The 22,511-nt window shown below is 43.0% G+C and overlaps 1 protein-coding gene across 4 annotated transcripts in view; it reads left to right on the top strand.

The window, feature by feature from the left end:
- HECTD4 (HECT domain E3 ubiquitin protein ligase 4) overlaps positions 1–22,511 on the top strand; it is a 75,963-nt gene extending 53,452 nt beyond the window's left edge. For all 4 annotated transcript variants that reach the window (XM_074606488.1, XM_074606486.1, XM_074606487.1 and 1 more), the window contains exons 53-76: positions 95–232; positions 362–498; positions 672–832; positions 1,392–1,573; positions 3,036–3,241; positions 3,549–3,679; positions 3,911–4,116; positions 5,125–5,304; positions 5,622–6,925; positions 8,652–8,859; positions 9,713–9,936; positions 10,018–10,169; positions 10,385–10,491; positions 11,369–11,492; positions 12,294–12,484; positions 13,112–13,258; positions 14,422–14,541; positions 14,685–14,840; positions 16,746–16,849; positions 17,807–18,028; positions 18,483–18,649; positions 19,131–19,326; positions 20,094–20,316; positions 20,767–22,511. In XM_074606488.1, coding sequence (XP_074462589.1) covers positions 95–232; positions 362–498; positions 672–832; positions 1,392–1,573; positions 3,036–3,241; positions 3,549–3,679; positions 3,911–4,116; positions 5,125–5,304; positions 5,622–6,925; positions 8,652–8,859; positions 9,713–9,936; positions 10,018–10,169; positions 10,385–10,491; positions 11,369–11,492; positions 12,294–12,484; positions 13,112–13,258; positions 14,422–14,541; positions 14,685–14,840; positions 16,746–16,849; positions 17,807–18,028; positions 18,483–18,649; positions 19,131–19,326; positions 20,094–20,316; positions 20,767–20,903 — 5,123 coding nt within the window. In that variant the 3' untranslated portion in view covers positions 20,904–22,511. The remainder of the gene's footprint in view (positions 1–94; positions 233–361; positions 499–671; positions 833–1,391; positions 1,574–3,035; positions 3,242–3,548; positions 3,680–3,910; positions 4,117–5,124; positions 5,305–5,621; positions 6,926–8,651; positions 8,860–9,712; positions 9,937–10,017; positions 10,170–10,384; positions 10,492–11,368; positions 11,493–12,293; positions 12,485–13,111; positions 13,259–14,421; positions 14,542–14,684; positions 14,841–16,745; positions 16,850–17,806; positions 18,029–18,482; positions 18,650–19,130; positions 19,327–20,093; positions 20,317–20,766) is intronic.

Below are 22,511 nucleotides of genomic sequence, written 5' to 3'. Positions count from 1 at the left end.
AAGTAATTAGCTCATCTGCTTTTGACGTTACTGAGAATAGGAGCTTATTTCAAGTGGCTGGGGAAAATAACTAGCACTCCCTTCTGTCTGCCAGGAATGGTTGATATAGCACGACAAACTGTAGAATTCCTCTATGAGGAAAATGGTGGCATCCCAAGAGACCTCTACCTTCCTACTATTGAGGATATCAAAGATGAAGCAAACAAATTTACAATTGATAAAGTACGAAAAGGTAAGGTCAGAAAAAAGGATCTTGAGGGGAAAATAAGAGCTAAGGGGCTCTAGTGTTTGGGATCTACTGTATAAACGTCAGTCTGAGAGAAGTGCTGTATCTTAAAGCTGTTGTCCCTTTTTTGCCCAGGTCTCACAGTGGTGACTCGTTCTCCGGACAGTAACAACGTTACCAGTAGTGCTGTTGGAACAGCTTTGCCCAAGTTTGCCATTCGTGGGATGCTGAAGACGTTTGGTCTTCATGGTGTGGTCCTGGATGTTGATTCAGTGAGTAGAGATACATTGGGAGGGCTTTTAATGCATCAGCATCGCACATCTGTGAGCAATACGTTTTAAGTGCACTACCCTGCTTAGAATGCTAGCTCTTTTCCTTCAAAAGGAGACTCAAACTATCGTCATCATTACTATGTTTATTGACAGTCTTGGTTTTGGTGTTCCAGGTAAATGAATTGGTACAAGTGGAGACATATCTCAGAAGTGAAGGAGTCCTGGTAAGATACTGGTATCCTATTGACATGTTAGAAAGGCCACCTGCTGGTTATAGGAGGACTGCAACAAATGGATTGGTTACCCTGGATAACACCAATATCCAAATTCACAGGTAAAACCAGAGATGTTAGAAGGCGTTTGTATTATCTGATTTGATCTATAGCATTTCTTATAGTACGATTATTTTCTGCAACCTTGTTCTGAGTAGTAGTAAACTTCTGAATCTTATTGTAGTTGTTGGATTAAAGCTGACAAAGACTCATTGAATCTTTGTTTTAATGGGTAGTAGGGTTTTGATATATTTTTTCTTTGGTTGTAACTGTCGTCTTGGAAGGATTTTACTTAGTCATGCAACAGTGTTTTTATATATGCTGGTCTAACAGGTTTCCTTGAAGCTGAGGTTTCTTGTACCATTAGTTTCTATCTAAAAGCTCAAGAACTCTTGACTGACTTTGTGGAGTGTTGGCTTCTAATTCAGGTACCTTAATTTGGTACCAGAATTAAGTGGGCTGAGTGCTACCTTAAGTGAATAAGAAAGATTTTGGTCTACCTGAACCTTTTAAATAAGAATAAATTAGGCATATATGTTTGGATTCAGGGGCAGGTTGCTGGACATGGCTTATTTTAAGCATGGTGAAGCAATTTTATGTTTTGATGTTTGTGTTTTCTAGAGAACTTTTGCGAAGTGAAGCTTCTCTGGCCAAGCTATACTGCCGCATGGCTCTCCTCAACATTTTTGCCCCCAAATCTCCACATATGTTTACTCGTCTGTTTCATATTCCTGCTATCCGTGATATCACTCTGGAGCACCTGCAGTTGCTATCCAACCAACTTCTTGCACCACCTCTTCCTGGTAAACACTGATTTTTTTTTTTTAATTATTTTTTTTTTATCACAGCTCTTTTCTGGTACAGTAGTTTTCTGGGGACAAAAAAAAAATAAATTAATCAATTTGGCACTTGTTGATTAGTTGGTTAATAATGATGGGATTTGAAAAAATGTCTCAGTGGACTCCTGACCTTGGTGATAGGGTACTAAACTGAAATTCTTGCTAATGATCTAGTTAAGTGTTCAAGAGAGTTCAGAGGCCCTTCTAAGGCTGCATTCAGTGTGTTTCTGTCCCTTTGTCATCAGTGGTCTTCTGGGTTTGGATTTTTTTTGGGGCGGGGGTCGGGCAGGGAAGTATCCATATGGGATACTTGTAAGGAGTTGAGAATGTCTTATAGTTTGAATCCAGGGTAGTAAAACTAAATGCCAGTTGGGTCTTAGTTTTCAAAATTCAACTCTTCTTCGTTTCACAAAGTGGTTTGTCCTTTTCCTACTGGAATCACAGATCTGATTAGAGAAAGTATGTGCTGAATCATGGAAAAGAATCTTTGGCTAATTCAAGTGAGTGTTAACAAAGACAATTATCGTGACAAAGCTATTCTGCATGCAAAGAAATGTGTGTAATGTGGCTGGAGCGTCAGGAGGAAATAGGAAGTGCTCAATATAGGCTAATAATAACTGAAAGTAATTATTTACCATTGGAAAGAGTCCTGTTCCCTCCTCCAATTACTCTGGAACTTGGCTACCTCTAACAGATGCCGCATTGTAAATGGTCCTCTTGCAGAGTACAGCACTACTTTGCATGGCTTTAAGATAATTTTACAAGCTTTTATTTATTTTTTTCCCTCTTTAAAACGTGTCTAATTCAAGTCCTGCTAATACATACAGTTTCCAAACTGACGTTTTGGTGAATTGCCCTCTCCTTTGTGTACTACACTTTGTCTTTCTTTGACTTCTCCCATTAGCTCCAGAATGACATCCATGACATGTCGAGGTTTGTGACTCACTTGGGGCCACCCAAAAGCTATATAGTTTGTATCTGGAGAAAGCCTGAGAACGGATAAAGCTGCTTTCACCTCCTCTAGAACGAGTGGGGAGGAGAGCATTTCTGGTCACTTGTTCTCATGGTACTTAAATTGAAATACGCCGGCCTTCGTACATGGGACAAAATGAGGCAGCTGTGAATGCACAGCTCTGTATGTACGGCAGGCCTCCTTAAGGGTTGGCTTAAGGCGGGTGAAGAGTACAGCTGGCATTTAGAGCCCCATCCCATCTGCAACCACCGTGTCAGGGGTGCAGGTTTGGTCTTGGTCAGCAGTAGAAAGGATCCTCCCTTTGGGAGGAGGTTTGCACTTGCTCAGCAGTGAAAGTAGAGGCTTGTAATCTTCCAAGTGTTTTCAAACTTCTCCTTCCACTGTCTGTTTCACAGGCTACATAAACATGCTGAAGTGATCTCCAAATTTGTCTTACCTTACTTGTTATTACAGATGGAACAATCAGTTCAAGTTCTATTCTTTTGGCCCAGTCCCTGCAACACTGTGTCCATTCCCAGAACTGTGCTGCCACAGACCTCTTCTACCAGGGCAATTCACAAGCCATCCGAGAGTGGCTTACTGTTGCCATTACTCGGACACTGCATCAAGGAGAGGAGAGTCTGTTAGACCTCACTAAACAGATCTGCTCCTTTTTACAGGTAAAATATTTAGTCATGTTTTATGAGCAGTGTTGGGTTTCTTTCTAAGGAGCCCTTGCTTTGTGTGTGATTCTAGCTGCCATCATACTGTCCATCACACTGAATTGTTCCTCTGGTTGGCTTGTATTCCTATTCTGATCATAGTGGGCACGCTGAAAACACAAGCGATAGCAATACTCTGGATTGTGTTAAAATGAAGTGGCCTCACACTATGTTATTTACAATGCTATGTTTTATTTGGAAAAGAAGAGGGAGGTGTTTTGCTGCTGCTGCTTGGGGACTTTCATTATGAAATGCTATGTTACAGACGGCACCAGAACAGTTCCCTGCTGAAGAATTCCCAATTTCAGAATCCAAAGTCAATATGGATGTTAATTTTCCTGGGGCTGCATTTGTAATTGTGTCCTGTAAGGAAAGTCAGTCTGGATTCCGCAAAGAGTAAGTAATTGAGTATCCAAGGGTGACAAAGATTGAAGATGTGCTTCTGAGCCTCTGTGAGCCCTGAGTATGTAGGTGCTCATTTTTTTTTTTTTAGATTTTTCTCTTCTCAGAGACTCATTTTGTGGGTGGTGGGGTAAATACTGCAGAGTGTTTAATCTTTCTGTGATTGGGTTGGGATTTTTAGTAGCCAGCTACAATCTAACCAAATTGTTCTTGCTTTCTTCTTAGTTCATCCCTGTATAAAGCTCCTTGGGCTCGAGTGCTTGTCTACGGGCTTGGGCATAAAGTTAAAAGGAATGGTCAGTTAAACCTAATTGAAGCAGTGTGCTATCCTCGAGATGCCTCTCCAACCAACACAGGCCTAACGCCTCCCCCAACAACCAATCAATACCCTTCAGTGATCACCCCTACGGACAAGGTCCACATCAAACTAGGTAAAGAAAACCCAAACCCAAAGAACAAAAAAAACCCAAGCCACCACCACCAAAAACCAAACAAAAAAAACCCCAAAACTTTTTAACTGTATTCTCAGAAGTCAGACATGTGTCATCATCGCCTCTGTAGGAAATTCCTATATCGTCTCCAGTCCTACCACTGTTTTTGACAGTATTTTTGTACAAGGTATTAAGAAACGTGTCCTAAAAGAAATATGCCATTGTTCTTAACTGAACAGACATGGTTTAATAAACATTGAAACCATCTGACTATTATTTTGTTAGTTCTGTTAAATCCATCAGGATCTGTATTGTTTCCTGATTTTGTCTTCCAGGAGTTGACAAAGCTGTGTTTTTGAATGTTACTGCGGTGTTCAAGTTGGTGCTATTGCTATTTGAAGTGCTGTGTTGCAGATGGAGATTGGAGATTAATTTTTTTTTCTTTTGTAGGTGATTATAGGGTCCTTTAATACACAAAGTAATATATATACAGTATAGTAACACATAAGTCATCCCAGCTCCTCAAGCAAGAGCAATCATTAATATTCTTTTTACCCTTCCAGCCTAAGGGAGAGACGGTGTGATTTATTTAGAGCAGCGAAGGTGACTGAGCTGCAGTGAGCTCTTAAAACTTCCCGTTGGAGGTCTTCAAGTTCTCTTGCTGAACTACAGCATCTCTGATGTTTTCCTCAATACTGATCAGGCACATCATACTACCAATAAATGGTTTTGTGGAAGTCCTATATGTATTTAGATAAGTACAGGCTAAAAATAGTTCTGTTTCATGTCATGTAACCGAGGTGTTATCTGTACATTTATAACTATAGATTGCATCAACTTACCATTATAGATAAGCATTTCTATTTGTTTATTACAAGGTATTTAATAGAGAAAATTCTCATTTGGCATAAATTTAGCCTCAAAAAAATCCTAAAAAATATGTTACTACTTTTATTTTACAAATGCCTAGAGTCATGATAAGTATTTTCTTTGACCTTTTTGCTTTAGGAGTATCTCCTCCTCCTGGAGCTGTGTTGGTCTTGCATTCTCTTCCCCTTGAATTCCCCCTGGCGATGGCATTCACAGAACAGCTGTTAACTTGGAAACTGGAAGACGGGGATGGAAAATCAGAAGATGAACTGGATACTATTCCTGCTTCAGTTCTCTTGCAAGTAGTGGAATTTTTAGGTGAGTGTGCAGTATTTACTTAGTAACGTGCACCAATAATGTGCTGGCTCAGATGGAGAGCTCTAGGAAAAAAAGAAAAATTACAATCACAAAGTATTTCTGAGCTCTTCTATTATATTGAAATTTTCTTCAAACTCCAGAAATTTCCTGTTGATGCGCACTTCTTGAACTAGCCTTCCTGTCTGTCTTACTGATGGCATACAGCCACTGAAACAACCTTTTCTTGTGCTTTTTTTAATGTTACTGTTGCAACTCATGTAATAAAGCTACTAACAGTGACATACTGCTGACTCCCATGTCTTGCCTTCCACACACAGGGAACTTTCTCTGGACAACTGACATGGCAGCATGTGTGAAGGAATTAATATTTCATCTCTTGGCTGAATTGCTTCGCAAAATTCACAATCTGGAGCAGAAAAAAAATCCAGCAGGATTGTCGTCTTCTATTGCCCTTCAGCTAAATCCCTGTCTAGCTATGCTTATGGCCCTGCAGTCAGAACTCCACAAGTTGTACGATGAAGAAACGCAAAACTGGGTGTCAGGAAATGCGTGCGGTGGGTCTGGCGTTGGAGCGGCTGACCAAGGAAGATTTTCAACATACTTTCACGCTCTGATGGAAGTCTGCCTTGCTGTAGCAGAAGTAACGTTACCTATCAACATGAGTGTAACGGCTAATGTGATGTCTTCAACAAGCGCCCCAAATCTTAGTGACTCTTCATCCTCGTCTTCATCGTCTCCAGGACAGACACCACAGAGTCCAAGCTTGCTGTCAAAGAGGAAAAAAGTCAAAATGAAGCGGGAAAAGACATCATCTTCAGGCAAACGGTCTTCATCCAGAGCAGCTGAAACAGATGCTGCAATCCTCAGTATAGGAGGAAGCAAGCCTGAGGACATGTTATGGTTTCATAGAGCACTGACTCTGCTTATAATTCTCAGGCACCTGACTAAAAAGGATCCACAAGGGTTGGGTGTGACAAATGATGCTGTAGCAGATGCGTGTCAAGCACTAGTAGGTCCCACAGCTCATAGCCGTTTGCTTGTCATTTCTGGAATACCAACTCACCTGGAGGAGAGTACTGTCAGAAATGCAATCAGAAAGGCATGTAATGCACATGGTGGAGTCTTCAAAGATGAGATCTTCATCCCTTTGCAGGAAGAGGATCCCAAAAAAGTCAAGGACAAAGCAGAAGGAGGAGAATGCAGAACTGAACTGGAAAAACCAACTGTTTCAAGTAGTGCAGACAGTTTGGATATCAGCAGCTCCAGCAGTGTCACACCTGCCATGAGTGTTAGTGCTTCAGCATCTACGAGCCAGGCTTCCCTCTGCAGTTCGCAGGGTATATCTCGGACCGTTAGTGATATCTCAGTTGACCAGTTTCAAGCTGGACTGGAACTGGCCATCCCACCAGGATTGCTAGAACCACATGTTGTTTCCAGCCAGGAGAGCCTGGATCTTTCACACTGCAGTACTGGAAGCCTCGGCAGCCTCGGGAGCCTCGGGGAACCGCTTGACAATGTAGAAACAGCGTCTGTGTCTGATGTTGGATCAATGTACACAGTCACATCTCTGGACAACCAGCCGCTTCTGTCACGGCCAATCAAAGGTTTTGCTGTAGTGGAGGTAATAGCCTTCATTTAGGAGAAGGGTGCCTTTGGGGTCAGTTTTTTTTCTAAAAGAATGAGATCTGATTCTAGTAACTCTTTTTTTAACCTCTGGCTTTGAGAAATACTGCACTTTTTGTGGTTTGTGTGTAACACCGTGATCTGACTCTTAAGGAGAAGGTGTGCTGTATGTTTTCTTCTGTAAAGATTCTGCTTGACAGAGGCCACAACTTGAATGATGGAGAGTTAAAGGTACTGTCAGCAAGGTGTAGCTCAGCATAACTCATGGGTGCAGAATAAATGTATATCAATGTGCACACAAGACTAAGGAGACTAGGAGTTCTCAGCTTGGACAGGATGGCTGAGGAACATGGAGCTTTATTCCCCATTGACTTTCTCTGTATCATTCAGGCTTGGAAGGATTCACTGTCTGTCAAAGGACGGAGCAGACCTAGTAGTGGAGTTATCAAGTGGCAATTTTAAATTGGAAGTCTCCTTGCATGTTGCAAGCTGTAGAGCTCATGGCTTGCGAGGGTTGCAGAAGCCAAGAGTATAAATTAATTCATAAGAAATTAACTTCGTGGAGGATGTGCAAATTGGTAACTATTAAGCACAGCAGTCAATGCAGCCTTCAAGTTAGGAAATCTTTAAACTGCTGATATCTGGAGACTGAGAGAATATGTAAAGGAAAAGGCCTATTCATTTCCTCTTTCATGTAACTTTCTTCAAAGACTTGCTACTGGCCACTGCTGGAGACTAATTTAGAGATAAGCGGCCCTTTGATTTGACCCACAAGGCAATTATTTAATGTTTAATGACTACATTTTCACATATTTTAAACCATCTACAGATTTCTCTGTAAAGTTACTTTAAAGAGATGATAAATTTTGTTGATATCTAGTTCCAAATTAATTCTTAAAGACATTGTAGGTGGCTGTCGTTGATGCCGGATCACTCCAGGTTTTCAGCTGTGCACAAGAACCCTTCCTTGCTGTTGTTACACCAACTGCATGCTGCAGACTTATCAGAAGCTTGCAAAAGCCCAGCCATTTCTGATAGCTTGTGAGTGTAGAGAGACGTTTTTGCATAGTCTGGGATTGTTTCACTTTCCCTTTTAGAAGAAAAATAGCTTATTTAGATAGAAAATCTTCAGTTGCTATTCTTAAGCTATTAATTGACATGAAGACACCAGAGTTGAAATAAACCATAAAGTGAGTACAGAAAGCTGTCAGCGTGTTCACATTGAAACCTACTCCAGGTCTGTAGCTGCTTTGATAATGATGCCTGGGGATTATTGTTGGAATGAAAGGAAGTTATTGTTCCTGTTCCCAGCTTGTGTAACTGAGACTTCAAGGCCTGTGCTAATTCAGCCATTTTTTTCTAAATAGAGAACTGAAGCAAGGACCGCAGAGTTGCAAATAATGACCGGTTACCTATCTGAAACTTCGGCTTCTTATCTGATATTTCTAAGGGTTGTCTCCAGACCAGGAAATGGAATAGCTTGTTCAGAGCTGTGCCTGATTAACTCACAGCATGGTGATTTCAGTGGCCAGATGTTCTTAGAAAGGATGTTTTCTAGGCTGAACTTGAATTCTGGTATCAAATAATTGGTGTAGAAGAAAGGTAGAAGAGATGCAATAGTGATTATGTACATGGGGAGGGGGGAAAGCTTAATACCCAAATTCATATAAATGGAAGTTGATTTTTGTCAGAATTCCTGTTAACTAATTTCGTTATTTGTACAGATAAGGTCAAGAGCTAAAATAGAGAAAATCCGAGCCAGTCTATTTAATAGTAGTGATCTCATTGGTTTGTCAAGTCTGGATGGTGAAGATGAACTGATGGAAATGTCAACCGAAGAAATTTTAACTGTTTCTACTGTAAATCAGAGTTTATTTGATACACAAGGGAGCCCAGCACTAGAAGATTATTTCAATGATAAATCAATAAAAGGTATGTGGTTTTCATATTGGCAAACATCTCACTTCTAGTGTGCTTTTTTTTGAGGGGGGGAGAAGGGAGGACACATACAGGGGTCAGATTCTGCTTGTAAATTCAGTATGACTCGCTAATTGATGGGTGACAATGAGGGGGAGCCAGGGAGTAATTTCAGATCAAGTTTCCTCGCTCTCATCAGTTGGCAAGCAGCTATTTGCAATCTGAATATTGCTTAACTGCCATCACAGCTAATCAAAAAGGAAAACAACGCAAAACCACAAAAAAAACTTCCCACCAACTGAAAAAACTGAGTTGTTCAGTGACTTTTATTACAGTGGCTATTTTCTCAAAATTTACCACTGTTAGACACAGTATAATTTTAGAGTAGAAACTGTCCAAGTAGAAGAGCTGGTAGTTTATATTCTCTAACAACATGAAAGCTGTACACACCCTGATACACCTGGAATGGGCCAGAATCCTGAATCAGGGGAGAGGGGAGGATAATACTTGGAGGAAGTTCAGTTGACTACTAGTTCAGTTGGTAGGTGTTGGCGTGTACCTATGTGATGTAATTTTTATACTGGCATCATAAATAATCTACTTTTTCACCACCACTACAGTCACTCAATCATTACAGTATGTGGCCGGAACAGGAGAAGGCATTCCATTTTCTATCATAAATGGGGTATTAGGGTGCAGAAAGGTCAGGTCTGCCAGTAGAATTTTTCTAAGTGATTTTTATCTTGGAGCAAGTGGCATGTCATACAGTATTTTAGCTGAATGCAGAATGGTTTTTTCATGTTTCAAATTGTAAATGCTTGTCATGGTATTTTCTACTGTATTGCATTATTTTTTATTTTTTTATTAGGTGAAAAATTGGTCCCGGGTGCTCGGGAAGTCCTCACAGAAATATTTAAAAGCTGCGTCCATTCTGAGCAAATGCTGAGCTTAACTCCAGCAAAACCCATTAAGGTTGCTGATATCTATCTTAGTAAAGAGCAGATAAATTCTCAGACTCCTGGCAACCTCCTTCATGTGTTCTTCACAAACGTCCGTCCTCCGAAGAAGGTGCTAGAGGATCAGCTTACTCAGGTAATGCTTTGAAAACTATTTACAGCATCTTTTTGTGTAACTTGAAAGCACTGGGTAATTATTCACTTTCTGTGTTGCAAGATTTTAAGGAAATACGGTGTGCCCAAGCCGAAATTTGACAAGAGCAAGTACAACAAAGCAGGCAAAGAACAGCATCCAGTGAAAGTTGTGAGCACCAAGCGCCCGGTTACAAAACCACCTACAAAGGAAAAGTCTATGCTCAATAGTGTCAGGTTGGTGTCTTCAGCCTTGTGACAGTTGTAAAACATTTGATTTCTCTTTAACAATCTAGATTTTTTTTTTTATTCCACGCCTCCTCCCATATTTCTGTGTGCTGATTGGAAGAGGGAAATGCAACTTCGATATTATAAAAGTCCCTCAAGGAATGTCTTGGTTTCTTGAACAGACAAAAGAAAACTTTAATCCTAACATTCACTTTGTCCCTTAGCCGAACAGCCTTAAGTGAGAAAAAACCTACTGTAAAGCCAAAATCTCCTGAGAAGAGCAAACCTGAAGAGAAGGACCCTGAAAAGTCCCCCACAAAGAAACAGGAAGGTAGTAACTGTATAGAATTTTTCTATAGTATTACGTCATAGAAAAGAAATACGTTTTTTTTTATATTGGCATGCTTACATGATGCCTTGATAGATTTGGTTGACTTTGTTTTTAATGAAGCTAACTTAACTTTTTTAAATAGTGATTTAAAATGCTGCTTTTATTTGTATATCTGTAAATCTGGACTCATCAATGTAAGTGAGAGCAAACTGTGTTCATGCAATTCACGCAGCAGTGTGCGCAGGCCACGTGAATACCTTGGGTAGAGAACTGGCTTCCTAAGAGGTATAGTTTCAAGGCTTTTTCTTGTACAGTGGGAGGTTCATGGGGTTGAACTAGATGGTTTTAAATTGTTTCTGAACTTTTATAGGAAAATTGCTAAGTTACAAGAGGAAAATAGGATGAAAGAGAAGCTTCAGATGCCTCATAACTAGTCTCCCCACGGAGGAGACAGCACAGCCATGCTATAACAGAGCTTAGTTCCAGGGCCTTGCTTGATATTTCTTTTTCTAGTCAGGTGGAAGAGTGAATAGACATGAGCTTGGACTCTGTTCTTCACTGTAGGAAATGCCAGATTAGCTCAGAAGAGGGGAATCCAGCATTCAGCCGAGTCTGGATCCTTAAGACCTGGTTAGATACATTGGTGGAGCTATTCCAGAGGGCAGCTGGGGGATTTGCATCCTTGAGAGGAAAGAATGAGGCCAGATTGGACCTGAACAGCATTACGTTTAGAGCTACTCAAGAAGTGAGCCATGGTGGGATGTGAACCAGGAGAAAGCTGGCAGGGAGCCACCTCGTACACCAGCCGTTTTCCTGTGTGGTGTGTAGACTTCTTAGTAAGTCGTTAACTATTTGATGGTCGTATCTTTGCTGCCAGTTCCTGAGGAGAAGTATTTGACGCTGGATGGATTTCACAGATTTGTGGTTGACCGATCTAAACAGGATATCCGTAGTGTGTGGAGAGCTATTCTGTCCTGTGGATATGATCTACATTTTGAAAGGTAAATTTTGCAGATCTCTTTGTAAAGGTGATACTGATTGATTGTGCTCGCTTTAAAGAAAAAAACTTGATCCCAAGCGTTCCTGCTCCAAGTAGCTTTAACCAGTGTATTAGTAACGTGCAAACTTCTACCCGTGGCTGCAAGGCCTGTAGACAAAACTGTTGATTATTCTCTTAAAAAGTGCTTTAAAAGAGTCGCTATGCTGTCAAAATGCAGGTTCCTGACTTTCTTGTACATAGCATAGCTGACAAAATTATGTGCCGTACTGTCCTTTGTAGCTTCCAGGCTGTATAATAAACTGGCCTGACGAGAATTGTAGATCCATCTGGTTGTCTCTGGTTTAATCCCACAACAGCTTTCTATTCTGCGCGCTGGGTGTTTGTTTATACTGGCAGTACTATTCCTGAGTCAGTAGTAATGTAGAAGAGGGAGCAGTTACTTCCTTGTTAATGTAGTACAGGAAGAAAGTCCCTTAAATGAATCCTCCATATTTCCCTGTGTCAAGCCACAAGCTAATTGCCACATCTCCTTCCCCTGTTATCTGCTTCGGAGTGTAAAGAAGACGGTGCAGTAAGATTAATAGGACAGTTCCTTTTTTCTTATTACTTAATAATAGTGAGGCAAGGTAAGGGATAAATCAGTTTTTATTCTCAAACTGGAATTTTTGTAATGAAACAGCTCTGCTTAAGAAAAGGGGAACGAAGTAGAACAAGCTCAACATGCTCTTAGTAAGCAGTACTTGCTCTTAGTAAGCAGTATTGCACTTGGGTTTCAACAGGTTCTATGCCTTTTCCGTTTCAGGTGTGCCTGCATTGATGCAAGACATGCTCAAAAAGCGTCCCGGAAATGGACACTGGAAATGGATGTAGCCCTTGTCCAGTACATCAACAGGCTTTGTCGTCACCTTGCAATTACACCAGCACGACTCCATCCCCACGAAGTTTATTTGGATCCAGCTGATGCAGCAGATCCCAGAATTTCCTGTTTGTTGAGTATGTATAGATTGTTTGCATAGAGGCTTGCTCGAGTGGAGGAGCTGGGTCGGGCTCCTGAACAACCTGGCTGTCTCCCGGGTAGTTGGGACATTGTTTTGGAGGTTGCAAATTGGAGCCTCTGTGGGCCGAGCACTGAGTCTAGGTCTTCTCTCTCCTTGGGTGTGCTTGGGCACCACAGTGCCTTTGGCAGGGTTGTTAGAAAGGCACTGCAACTGTTCTCCGCTCTCCAAGCGTACTTCCTAGATCAGGCTGGAGCAGGCAGATATCCGGTGAGTTTAGCTTGCAGGGTGAAGGGAGGTTGGATTTCAGTTCTGGACCTAGGCCGGCTTCAGTCACCTAAATCCTGTTCTAAGCACTAAGTTCCTTTAAGAGGATCTTCAGATAATGCAAATTCAGTGATAATGAAAGATACTGGACTCAGACACCCAGGGACTCGAGATCCAGTAAGGAACATCACAGATCTCGGATGTTCTTGCATCTTCAGCCCTCTTGATGTACAGAGATCAGGAGGGACTGCTTTAGAAGGAAGCTTCTGTGGTTCCTGGCCTGAATCTGCTGGGAAGATAGACTTTGCAGTAGGTAGGGAATCTCTTTCTCTCTCTGACTGGATGTTTCCCACCTCAGATGTTCCTGTTGAAAGTCTACGCCTACGGTTTGCACTGCTTCAGTCTCTCAATACAACGTTGGAGACCTTCTTCTTGCCACTGGTGGAGCTTCGGCAGACGGAGATGTACACTAATAGTATTGCTGCATTACTGCAAGAGGCCAAAGGTCAGCTTCTTGGGGAACATGGTTGTGGCCTGAGAGGGTGCACCCTGCAACACACTCAATTTCTTAGCATATTTTGCAGAAGATTTTAGTGCGTGTATACGTGTGACAGAAAGGAGAACATGGAGGGGAGAGGGGAAGCGAGATAGTGGGTGGTTTCAGTGTGCTAACATAGGCTTATTGGCTTCATTCTCCACCCGATAAGCTGGCATACGGTCTCTCTGAGGTGGCAGCCAAAACCTGGCTTTAACCCAAGGGCACTTCTCAGTGAGGGAGTTGTGGTTTTTTTTCTTGGCTTGTTTTTTAAAGGCGAGGGGGATTATTCCTGCAAGTAGTTAATAGACACTGTGCACCTCTCTTGACCATGGAGGGAGCTGGCCCATCTTTTCTGTCTGTGGGTGTTCAAATGCGCCTTTATCTTCTCAGGGGTATCCGTAAATTAAAATTCTTTGTTAGTCAACAAGCAGCAGTTCAGGTGAAAGTTCCAAGACATGTTGGCATCCTCATTGTCCTTGAAGTTGTAGAATTAGAGAGATCAAGAAAATACTTATCGTGCATCAGCATTTAAAATAGTTTTTACAAGCCTTTGTTAGACAACAAACAAAACCAAGATTTAGGTCATTATGTTTCCCAAACTTGTGTCCTTCTGAAGAAGGAGAAGATACAAAAGTCACCAAAGGTGTCTGTGTGTGAGTAGGCTTTTGGATTTCCCAGCTAAAAAAAAGATAAATCCACCACCTAAACCCAGTGTGGAGAAGGGAGGAATGTTCAGATTTTGTCTCTTATAGAGCCCGTATTTATGGTGCAATGTGACAGCCCTATTTTTTTATCATGTTTTCTTGCTTCTAGGATTACTGTCAAAACATCTCAGATTTCTGAAAGCTATTTGGCAAAGTGTTTCTGATTTACAGAGATTCTGGTGGAGTTGCTAGGATCTATTTATGTAACATTAGAATTGCGTTCATCAGTGTTCTAACCCAGTGTGCTTCTTCCAGTAAACATTAGAAACAATACTTAAAAAAAAAAAGAAAAAGGTGGATTAGCCATATTTTAGCTACCTAATGAAGATGAAATTATTACTCTACCGTTGTCCGTTAGAGAATTTCAGAAAATAGGGTTGTAGAAGGATAGGTTAACTATACTGAAATATGTGTGTGTTTATTTAGGTTTAATCTTTTATGACACAAAAGTGACTGTCATGAACAGAGTGCTGAATGCCACTGTCCAAAGAACTGCTGATCACGCAGCCCCAGAAATCACCCTGGATCCCCTGGAAATAGTTGGAGGTACAGGACACACTGATCCTTTTCAAAATTCACTTTAATCCGTTGCAACTAGTCAGATCTGTTTTAACCAAGCTCAGATGCTTATTAACGCAAAATACTCTGAGTATGGGGATTTTATTCTTTTTTCATTTGCTTTTAAATAGGGGAGATCCGTTCTTCAGAGAACTCCTATTTCTGTCAGGCAGCAAGACAGCTGGCCTGCGTGCCCTCCTCGCAGCTCTGTGTTAAACTTGCCAGTGGTGGAGACCCTACGTATGCGTTCAACATCCGCTTCACGGGGGAGGAGGTTCATGGCACAAGTAAGTCGGGATTACGGAGTTACCAGCGGGGGGGACCTCGGGTACAGTTGTGAGAGCTTACTCCAGCTGGAATCCAAGTTCTCACCACGATGTGGCTGCTGCTAACTGTAAGGAGCAGCGTTACCTCTGTGGTGTTTGTAGTCCTGCAGGTGGAAGAGAATGAAGGTTCCAAGAATTAAGCAAACCAGATAGTTAATTTTCACATTGTAGGTAATACAGCAGGAAGTATGAGTGCCTGGGCATGCGACTCTCTTACCTAGAACAAGTAAATAAAGTTATAATAAGTTGTTTGAAGCATGGGGAGAGCATTTAGTAAGAATGTCACTTGAGGTTGTTTTGATGCTCAGCTGTGGTAAACTCAGACTGTGCTGATAACAAAGGCTTTTAATTTTTTAAGTTCGTTCTTATTAGTAATGAGCTGGGTAAATGCTACAGTGGTTTTTATTGATAAAGTGATGCGCAATTGCACAGCCAATAGATTAAGATAGTGGTATAGGATACATTATCAAACGTAGTTGTCAAGGAATGTGCGAGTGTTAACAATTAAAAATGGTCATGCCCAAGCAAGGGGTTTTTGAGAATTGTTTTCAACTTGACATCAGAAGCATGAACTCCAGCTTGTCCCAGCCAAGCTGAAGAGATAGTGAGTATGGTAAGGGCTTTGTTGCCTTAAAAACTGTCCCTAATTTTTGCAGTAAACAGTATCAAAATTGCATCTTCCTCACTTTTGAGAGGAGCGTACAGTATTTCTTGTAATCATTTTAATAACTTTCATGTGACTCGTTAAAAGAATAAGCCTCAGAAAGGAATAGACATTTAACTGCCCTGACTTCACCTAACCAGTACAGACAGACTGCTCGGGACACAGGAGTACCACTTTTCACCAGAAAGCGTTAAACGATAATCTTACTTTATTAAACAAGAGCATTATGCCTTCTCTTGATGCTATATTTTAATTTGTGTGGTTTCATTTTGTAAGATCTTTTTTATGTGGCCGCAGTCCAGCCCCATTGGGCGTTTAGTTTCTTTGGGGGTGCTGGCTCCCGTGGGTGGTGCCTGGGGTCACGTACGCCAGGAAGAGACCGGACTTAAGTAAGAGCCGGGAAAAATCTTACTTTGCAGGTCTGTTGAATAATTGATAGGGCATCAAGGCAAATATCAACTGCGTGTCAAAGAAGAGAATTGATTGCTGCTGTCTAAATGAATGCAGTCTGTGCTGGTCGGAATAGGTCCTTTTTGGAGATTCATGGGGTTATGTGGAGTTAGAGCAGAAAAGCCCAAAGTGCACTTCACGTCTTGCCTACGAGTGTCATCCATCAAATCACGTAAAGGAAAATTCTTGTAAGGGTGCACCTGTTAGCTGAACAAAGGGCTCCTTGATGCCTTCTCTCAAGGGGAATTCCTTTCTTTTTAAGGTCTGCGGTGGTTATTGACGGTATCTATAAAGAGATAAATGTTATGGCCACAGCTCAGCATCTGTAATGATTTTTGAGGCATTGTCTCACTGCTTTTGGCTGTGGGAACGGCCTGTTGTTACGAAGACAGCACCATTCATCTTCTAATCAAGTAACGAATTCCATTTGCAAGCCAACTGGTGTAACAAGCGTTTGTGCTAGTCTTACCCATAGAGTGATGGAAGACAAAGCAGCACTTAGGAATTCAGCAGGCAGCAACTCAGTGACTTATTTTTTGCATGTAATTTAACTACTTAAATGTGAACTCGCGTGTAAATAGTAGTCTGGCATCTACCCCACCCTTGTTTAAGCCGTGTATCTGTGCAGTCGGGTGAAGTGTGTACTCCAAGGCTCGAAATGCGATTTCAAGGAGAACGACAAATTCTGGATGAGAAGGCAGTGGTAACCAGCCTCAGAGGGCATTTCATTGTTGTGCCCCTCTCTTTTTCAGGTGGATCCTTCCGTCACTTCCTTTGGCAAGTTTGTAAAGAGTTACAGAGCTCCTCGCTCTCCCTTCTCCTGTTGTGCCCGAGCTCTGCAGTGAATAAGAATAAGGTGTGATATCTCAATGCAAGAAACGAAGTTGCTTTTCTCGTGTTGAATGCATGTGTTTGAGCAGGAGTAGGACACAGTCAGTTAGCGCTACAGAGAGAAGCTTCAGCCCAACAGCCCCTGTTAGCACATCTCACCAGAGAGGTCTCACGTGCCTGATAAAACTGAAAATGCCTGTTGATGAATCCCCTGTTGCACTTCAAGTGGCACTACAGGTACTCGATGAAGTAGCCAAGTAGTCAAGACTGCAAAATACAGCAGAACTAAGACTCCTGGTCAAAGTTCCCTCCGAGTGAATGTGGTGCAGTTGTCTGATTTAGAGATTGTCAGTCCCAAACTAGTGAAGTCATTCTGTTGGTATTACTCAAGGAGTGTCACCAGGAGAGTCAGTTGCATTGATAGTAGAATAAGACGCACCATCCATGCTATTTAGTGCGTGTTTAGCGTCCTCCTATTTTGTGCAGTAGATCTATTATAGAAACAAGATAAAGCTTATGGCCCAAAGGATTTACAGCAGTTGAGGTAGTTCCTTCCTAGCAATGTCCACAAGGTAGGAAGAGCTCATTTCCTTCAAGACCAGCTACGTAGCGAACCTGACTTTGCATATCCAGACTGTATTTCAGAAACATCCCACAACTTGCAAGGTTTAGATATCGAACTGGTAACACAAATACAGAAAAGTCTTGTGAATGCTGATTAACAGAGCTTGTAAAAGCAGGGGCTCCCAAGGAAACCGTCTTAATGGTGTTGCTTTTGATCGTTAGGATAATGTGATAGAACATCAGTGCATATTATACAGACTCCATGCCACACTTGAGCCAATCCTTTTGTAGCCAACTAATCAGTATTCGTCATGTTCAAGTCGGTATTTGCACAAGCCTGTTAATTTGTGGACCTGCAGCGTGTGCATCAGTCGTTAAATACTGGTTTGTGTGCTCTGTTCTGTTTTTTCTTCTGAAGGGGAAGTACATTTTGACGCCGAGCCCTATAACCTATGCAGAGGAGCAGTTATTCCATTTCTTTGGGCAGCTCTTGGGTATTGCAATTCGGGCGGATGTTCCTCTGCCGCTTGACCTCCTGCCCTCCTTCTGGAAGACGCTGGTAGGAGAACCACTGGATCCGGACGTTGATCTCCAGGAAGCTGACATCCTCACCTACAACTACGTCAAAAAATTTGAAAATGTAAGTAACTTCTTTCTTTTCCCTCCTGCTTTTTTTTTTCAGGGTAACCCCCATAAGCACACGGTTCTAATAGCTGCTCGCTTCGCTGCCTGCCCTACGCGGTGGTGGCTGGCTTCACTGCTGGCAGATGTTGTTCGTGTGAGCAGGGTCGTGAAGTGTCTTGACTCATCGTACGGGTGCAGGACTCTACCTCCTGATGGCTTGAAAAAGCTGCTGAGTCTCTTCTGCTGCCAGGCACAGTGGAATTAAGGCTTCTGAAATGTTTACTGGAACTTGGCAGTACTAAACCAGAAAATAACCCGCCAAAGCAATTACCGGCTTTCGCTGTCTGTGCTGTCTCCAGATGATATAACGAGCGCGCTCTGTACACTGTGGTGATACCTTTAGCGAGTCACAAGAATAGCGTGCTGCGAACATGGTGGTCATCAGGTACTATTCTTGTGTTTCGTGACAGATAAACGATGAGACAGAACTGGAAGCTCTGTGTGCAGAAATTGCTTCTCAGCATCTGGCAACAGAGAGCCCCGACTGTCCCAACAAGCCGTGCTGCAAATTCACCTACCTGACCATGACGGGGGAAGAGGTGGAGCTCTGTCCCAGGGGCAGGCACATCCCGGTGGGGTAAGCAACAGCTTTCTTGGCAGGACGTTGCACTGGGTTACATGGGGAAGAAGCGTCTCTGGAATAACTTTCCAAGCACCGGGCTCTCCAGTGATGCTTTTGTAACAAGCTGAAGGCTGGAACGATCTGGGAAAGCTTTACACTTGTTGGCAGGAGCTTGGAATCACTCATGCTATTTACTGCCCCTTGTTCTGTAAGAAAGAGACAGTGGAGGAGTAGCGCTCATCAGCTGCTCGCTGCCTTCAGTAAACACCCACAGGTAGGAGGCGTGAGAGAGATGGACAAGCATGAGGGAGGGAGAGGAAGCTCAGGAAAGTGGAATTAAATTGTGAAGCATCAGAATGCAAATAGCTTAGTGCTCACTCTTGATTGTTCAAAAGTGGAATCTCCCCATGAATCCCTCCTGTATGTAACGGTCAGGGTTGGGGAAAGAAGGTTCTTACGCGCTCTCCTTTCTCGTCCTGAATCTCTGTCCTTGCAGATGGGAGAACAAGGACGTGTACGCAACAGCGATCCGGAGCTTGAGGATGCGTGAGCTGCAGACTCCGGAGTGCATGACTGCAGTGCGTGCTGGGCTTGGGTCGATCATTCCCCTCCAGCTTCTGACTACGCTGACCCCTCTAGAGATGGAGCTGAGGACATGTGGGCTTCCATACATTAACCTGGAGTTTCTCAAGGTGTGAAGAACTGCAGCTGCTTTGGCAAAACTCACCCCTCTGACACGTGGCGGAGAGGAGCCTCCCACGTGGAAGGTGTTAGGGGAGAACCTTCTGCGTGCGATACAGCCAGGACAATCCGTAGGGAGCACTGGCCCCAAGGAAACTTAAGATTTCACTGGGTTGAGGAAATTCTAGGAGTGGGGCTTGTTCCAGAGAGGAATAATGAATTTACTTTTTAACATGACATTTTAAATCTATCTCCATTTTATTGATATTTATTTAATATTTGCCACTTGAGCTAAGGGCTGAAAGAGCCACCACCCCTATTTTGAATTGCAAATAACTTCTGAAGATCTGAAGTTTATCTGTAACAGGCATCTTCTGCTCCTAAATGCTTTAATCTCATTACCATAAGAATTATGCCGTAAGAAGAACTGTTCTCTTGTGTCAGAAGTTGTAGAATATTCTCAGCCATGGGTGTTAGTGTTGTTTTGTGTTTTCCTTAAACAGCAGCAGTGCTGAACGGCCCCAGCCCTGCATATTGCACAAAACAGCAGTGTACAGTACCCGCACTGCGGGGGAAACACCGAGACAGCCCTGTTACAGAAGCTCATCGGCTGAAAAGATACAGACCCACGCGTATTAACACTCTGCCATGGCTGAATTTCCTAATGATTTTGAAAAGGCAGGAGAACTGGGGAGAGAGGTGTAATTACCCTCCCCTTCTGTCCTCTAAGTGGGGGAGGAAAGCAGCGGTGGACACCCGGCTTTCTTTTCTCTCCTAGGCACACACCATGTACCAGGTGGGGCTGATGGAGACCGATCAGCACATCGAGTTTTTCTGGAGCGCATTGGAGATGTTCACTCAGGAGGAGCTCTGCAAGTTCATAAAGTTCGCCTGTAACCAGGAGCGGATCCCCTTCACCTGTCCTTGCAAAGACGGGGGCCCTGACACCGCCCACGTCCCGCCGTACCCCATGAAAATAGCCCCCCCCGACGGAGCTGCAGGTATGTTCCCCCTCTGTCTGCTACGGCAAAGAAAAGCAGCTCTGCTCGAGCTTTCAGTTCCCCTGGTTTTTAACTTGAACATGCATTTAATGCAGGAGGAACGACAAAGGAGAGGCAGGTAGTTATGGCTGTAAATAAGAAGCGAGCAGACCTTGTTTCAAACCATGTAAAAAATTAAGACTTAAAATAAACTTTAAGTATTTAAAACATTACCCTCTAGAGACAAAAAGAATCTTCGTATAATATTTGTCTCGTATGCTTTTAAAACGATTGACTATCAGAAAAATACAGGCCTGAGGAGCGACTGGGAAGCACAGCAGTATCTGAGCTTCGGGAGACACAGGCGGGAATCTCTTTATTTTGATGCTTCTTGGTGAGGAGACGCTTCTGGAGAATGAGGTGAAAGGCGGAGGGTGTGTTCAAGCCCCATCTGGCGCTTCTTCCCCGCAGGTTCTCCAGACTCTCGGTACATCCGCGTGGAAACGTGCATGTTCATGATCAAGCTTCCCCAGTACTCCTCGCTGGACATCATGCTGGAAAAGCTCCGCTACGCCATCCACTACCGGGAGGATCCGCTCAGCGGCTGAGCTGGGCGACGGGGACGCCGAGAGGGGACCGGATTGTTCGGTGACTCTGCTAACGATGGAAACCCTTCAACTCACATAACGATACCTCCTGTAACACTGTGTGACGAGCTGGAGGTTAATTTATTTTCTGAACTTTTGTTCCCGTTACAATAATTACTGGAAGACTTACATTTTGTATTTGTAGACTTTGTGGTGGACTGGTTCTTTTGCTGCCTTGTTTGTGGAATATTTGTAGGATAGTTTAGTAAAGACCAGTTTGTGTATAATTTAATTTTGAAAAACCTTTAAACATGTACATTTCTAATTTTGTAATTTAGAACGGTATTACCCATGCGAACACAACAAAAAGAGCGGGCGTTGGGAGTTCGGGAGCACTCGGAGGTGAAGGCTCGTAGATCGCTCTCCCCTGGAACGTTTTTGAGTACAAAAATGGAAGGAATTGTGTGCGGGGAGGGAATCGCCGCCGGGCACCCGCAGGACCAGAGCGTGCTGCCTCGTCCGGCGCAGGCAGGGATCGTGCAGGATTTCTAGCACTTGCTTGAGTCTTGGAGCAGGAGATACGCTGCCAAACTGCATGTTTACGTTTCCACCATTTTCTTGTAACTTTTTAAACTAGAAGCAAGCACACAGGGAGCCGCCACCGTTCATTTGGGGTTTCAGCTCGACACTTTTGATCAGGAAGATTTATAACTGAAAGAACAGTGAAAGGGCCGTAATTCACTTGGGTTCTTGCCCTAGATGTTCTTGAATGTCTGCTTTGCTTAGTAACAAAATAATTTATTGTAATTAAAATGTTAGCGGAAACAAAATGGCTTCTCTCTGTATGGTGTAAGATACCACAGTTCAAGCTTCTCATCTGTGACTGTATCCTAGTTCCGAACAAGCTTTCAGAATACTCAGCGTGTGATTGAACACCTGTAACTCGTTTTTGTACTCAAAAATGATCTTTGATCTAAGAGCAAAAATTATCCTGGAAATGTGACACCCGAGAGGAGGATGAGGTGGGGGGAAGGCGCAAAGTTACGCCTCTGAAGATAAAGCTTCTGTTTTCTACAGAAAGACAATAGCAGACTACGGAGAGAGCACAATCCTCCAGGTTTAACTTTTGTACGTTGTGAAATGCGTTCTGGGGTGGTTCCCGAACGACACGTCACCGCGTTGTATCTTCCTTTACTCGTATGAAAGCGGTTGCCCTGCAGCGGGGGCGTTTGAAAATACGGCGATGCTGCATTCATCGCTCAGAACCCGGCACGAGCGAGAGTCCCCTGCGTTGCGTGCTGAAGAACCCGAGAGAACACGCCGAGGTCGCTGCTGTGCTGCTCGGCTCGGCACGATCTGTGAGGGAAGGGCCAGTACCGAGCTACAGCTCGTTACTTTCCTTCCTGCGTGCTCAGCGCACGTCAGCCGCACGAGGGGTCTGCGATGGCGTGCGTGTTACTGTACTTGAAGGTTGGTGTCTCTTTTGAGAAGACGGCATACGCTAATTTGGCTTGTCTCCGTGTAATGGGAATTGCAAAAGCTGTATTTATTGTATATTATTGTGAATATTGGGAACGATGAGTGTGTGGTACGTGGAAGATAAAATGTGAGTAAGAGAGAAAAGCCTAA

Source organism: Larus michahellis, chromosome 13, assembly GCF_964199755.1.
Source record: "Larus michahellis chromosome 13, bLarMic1.1, whole genome shotgun sequence".
Lineage (NCBI taxonomy): Eukaryota > Metazoa > Chordata > Aves > Charadriiformes > Laridae > Larus > Larus michahellis.
Note: the sequence above shows the minus strand (reverse complement) of the source record. Positions and strands in the feature narration are given on the sequence as shown.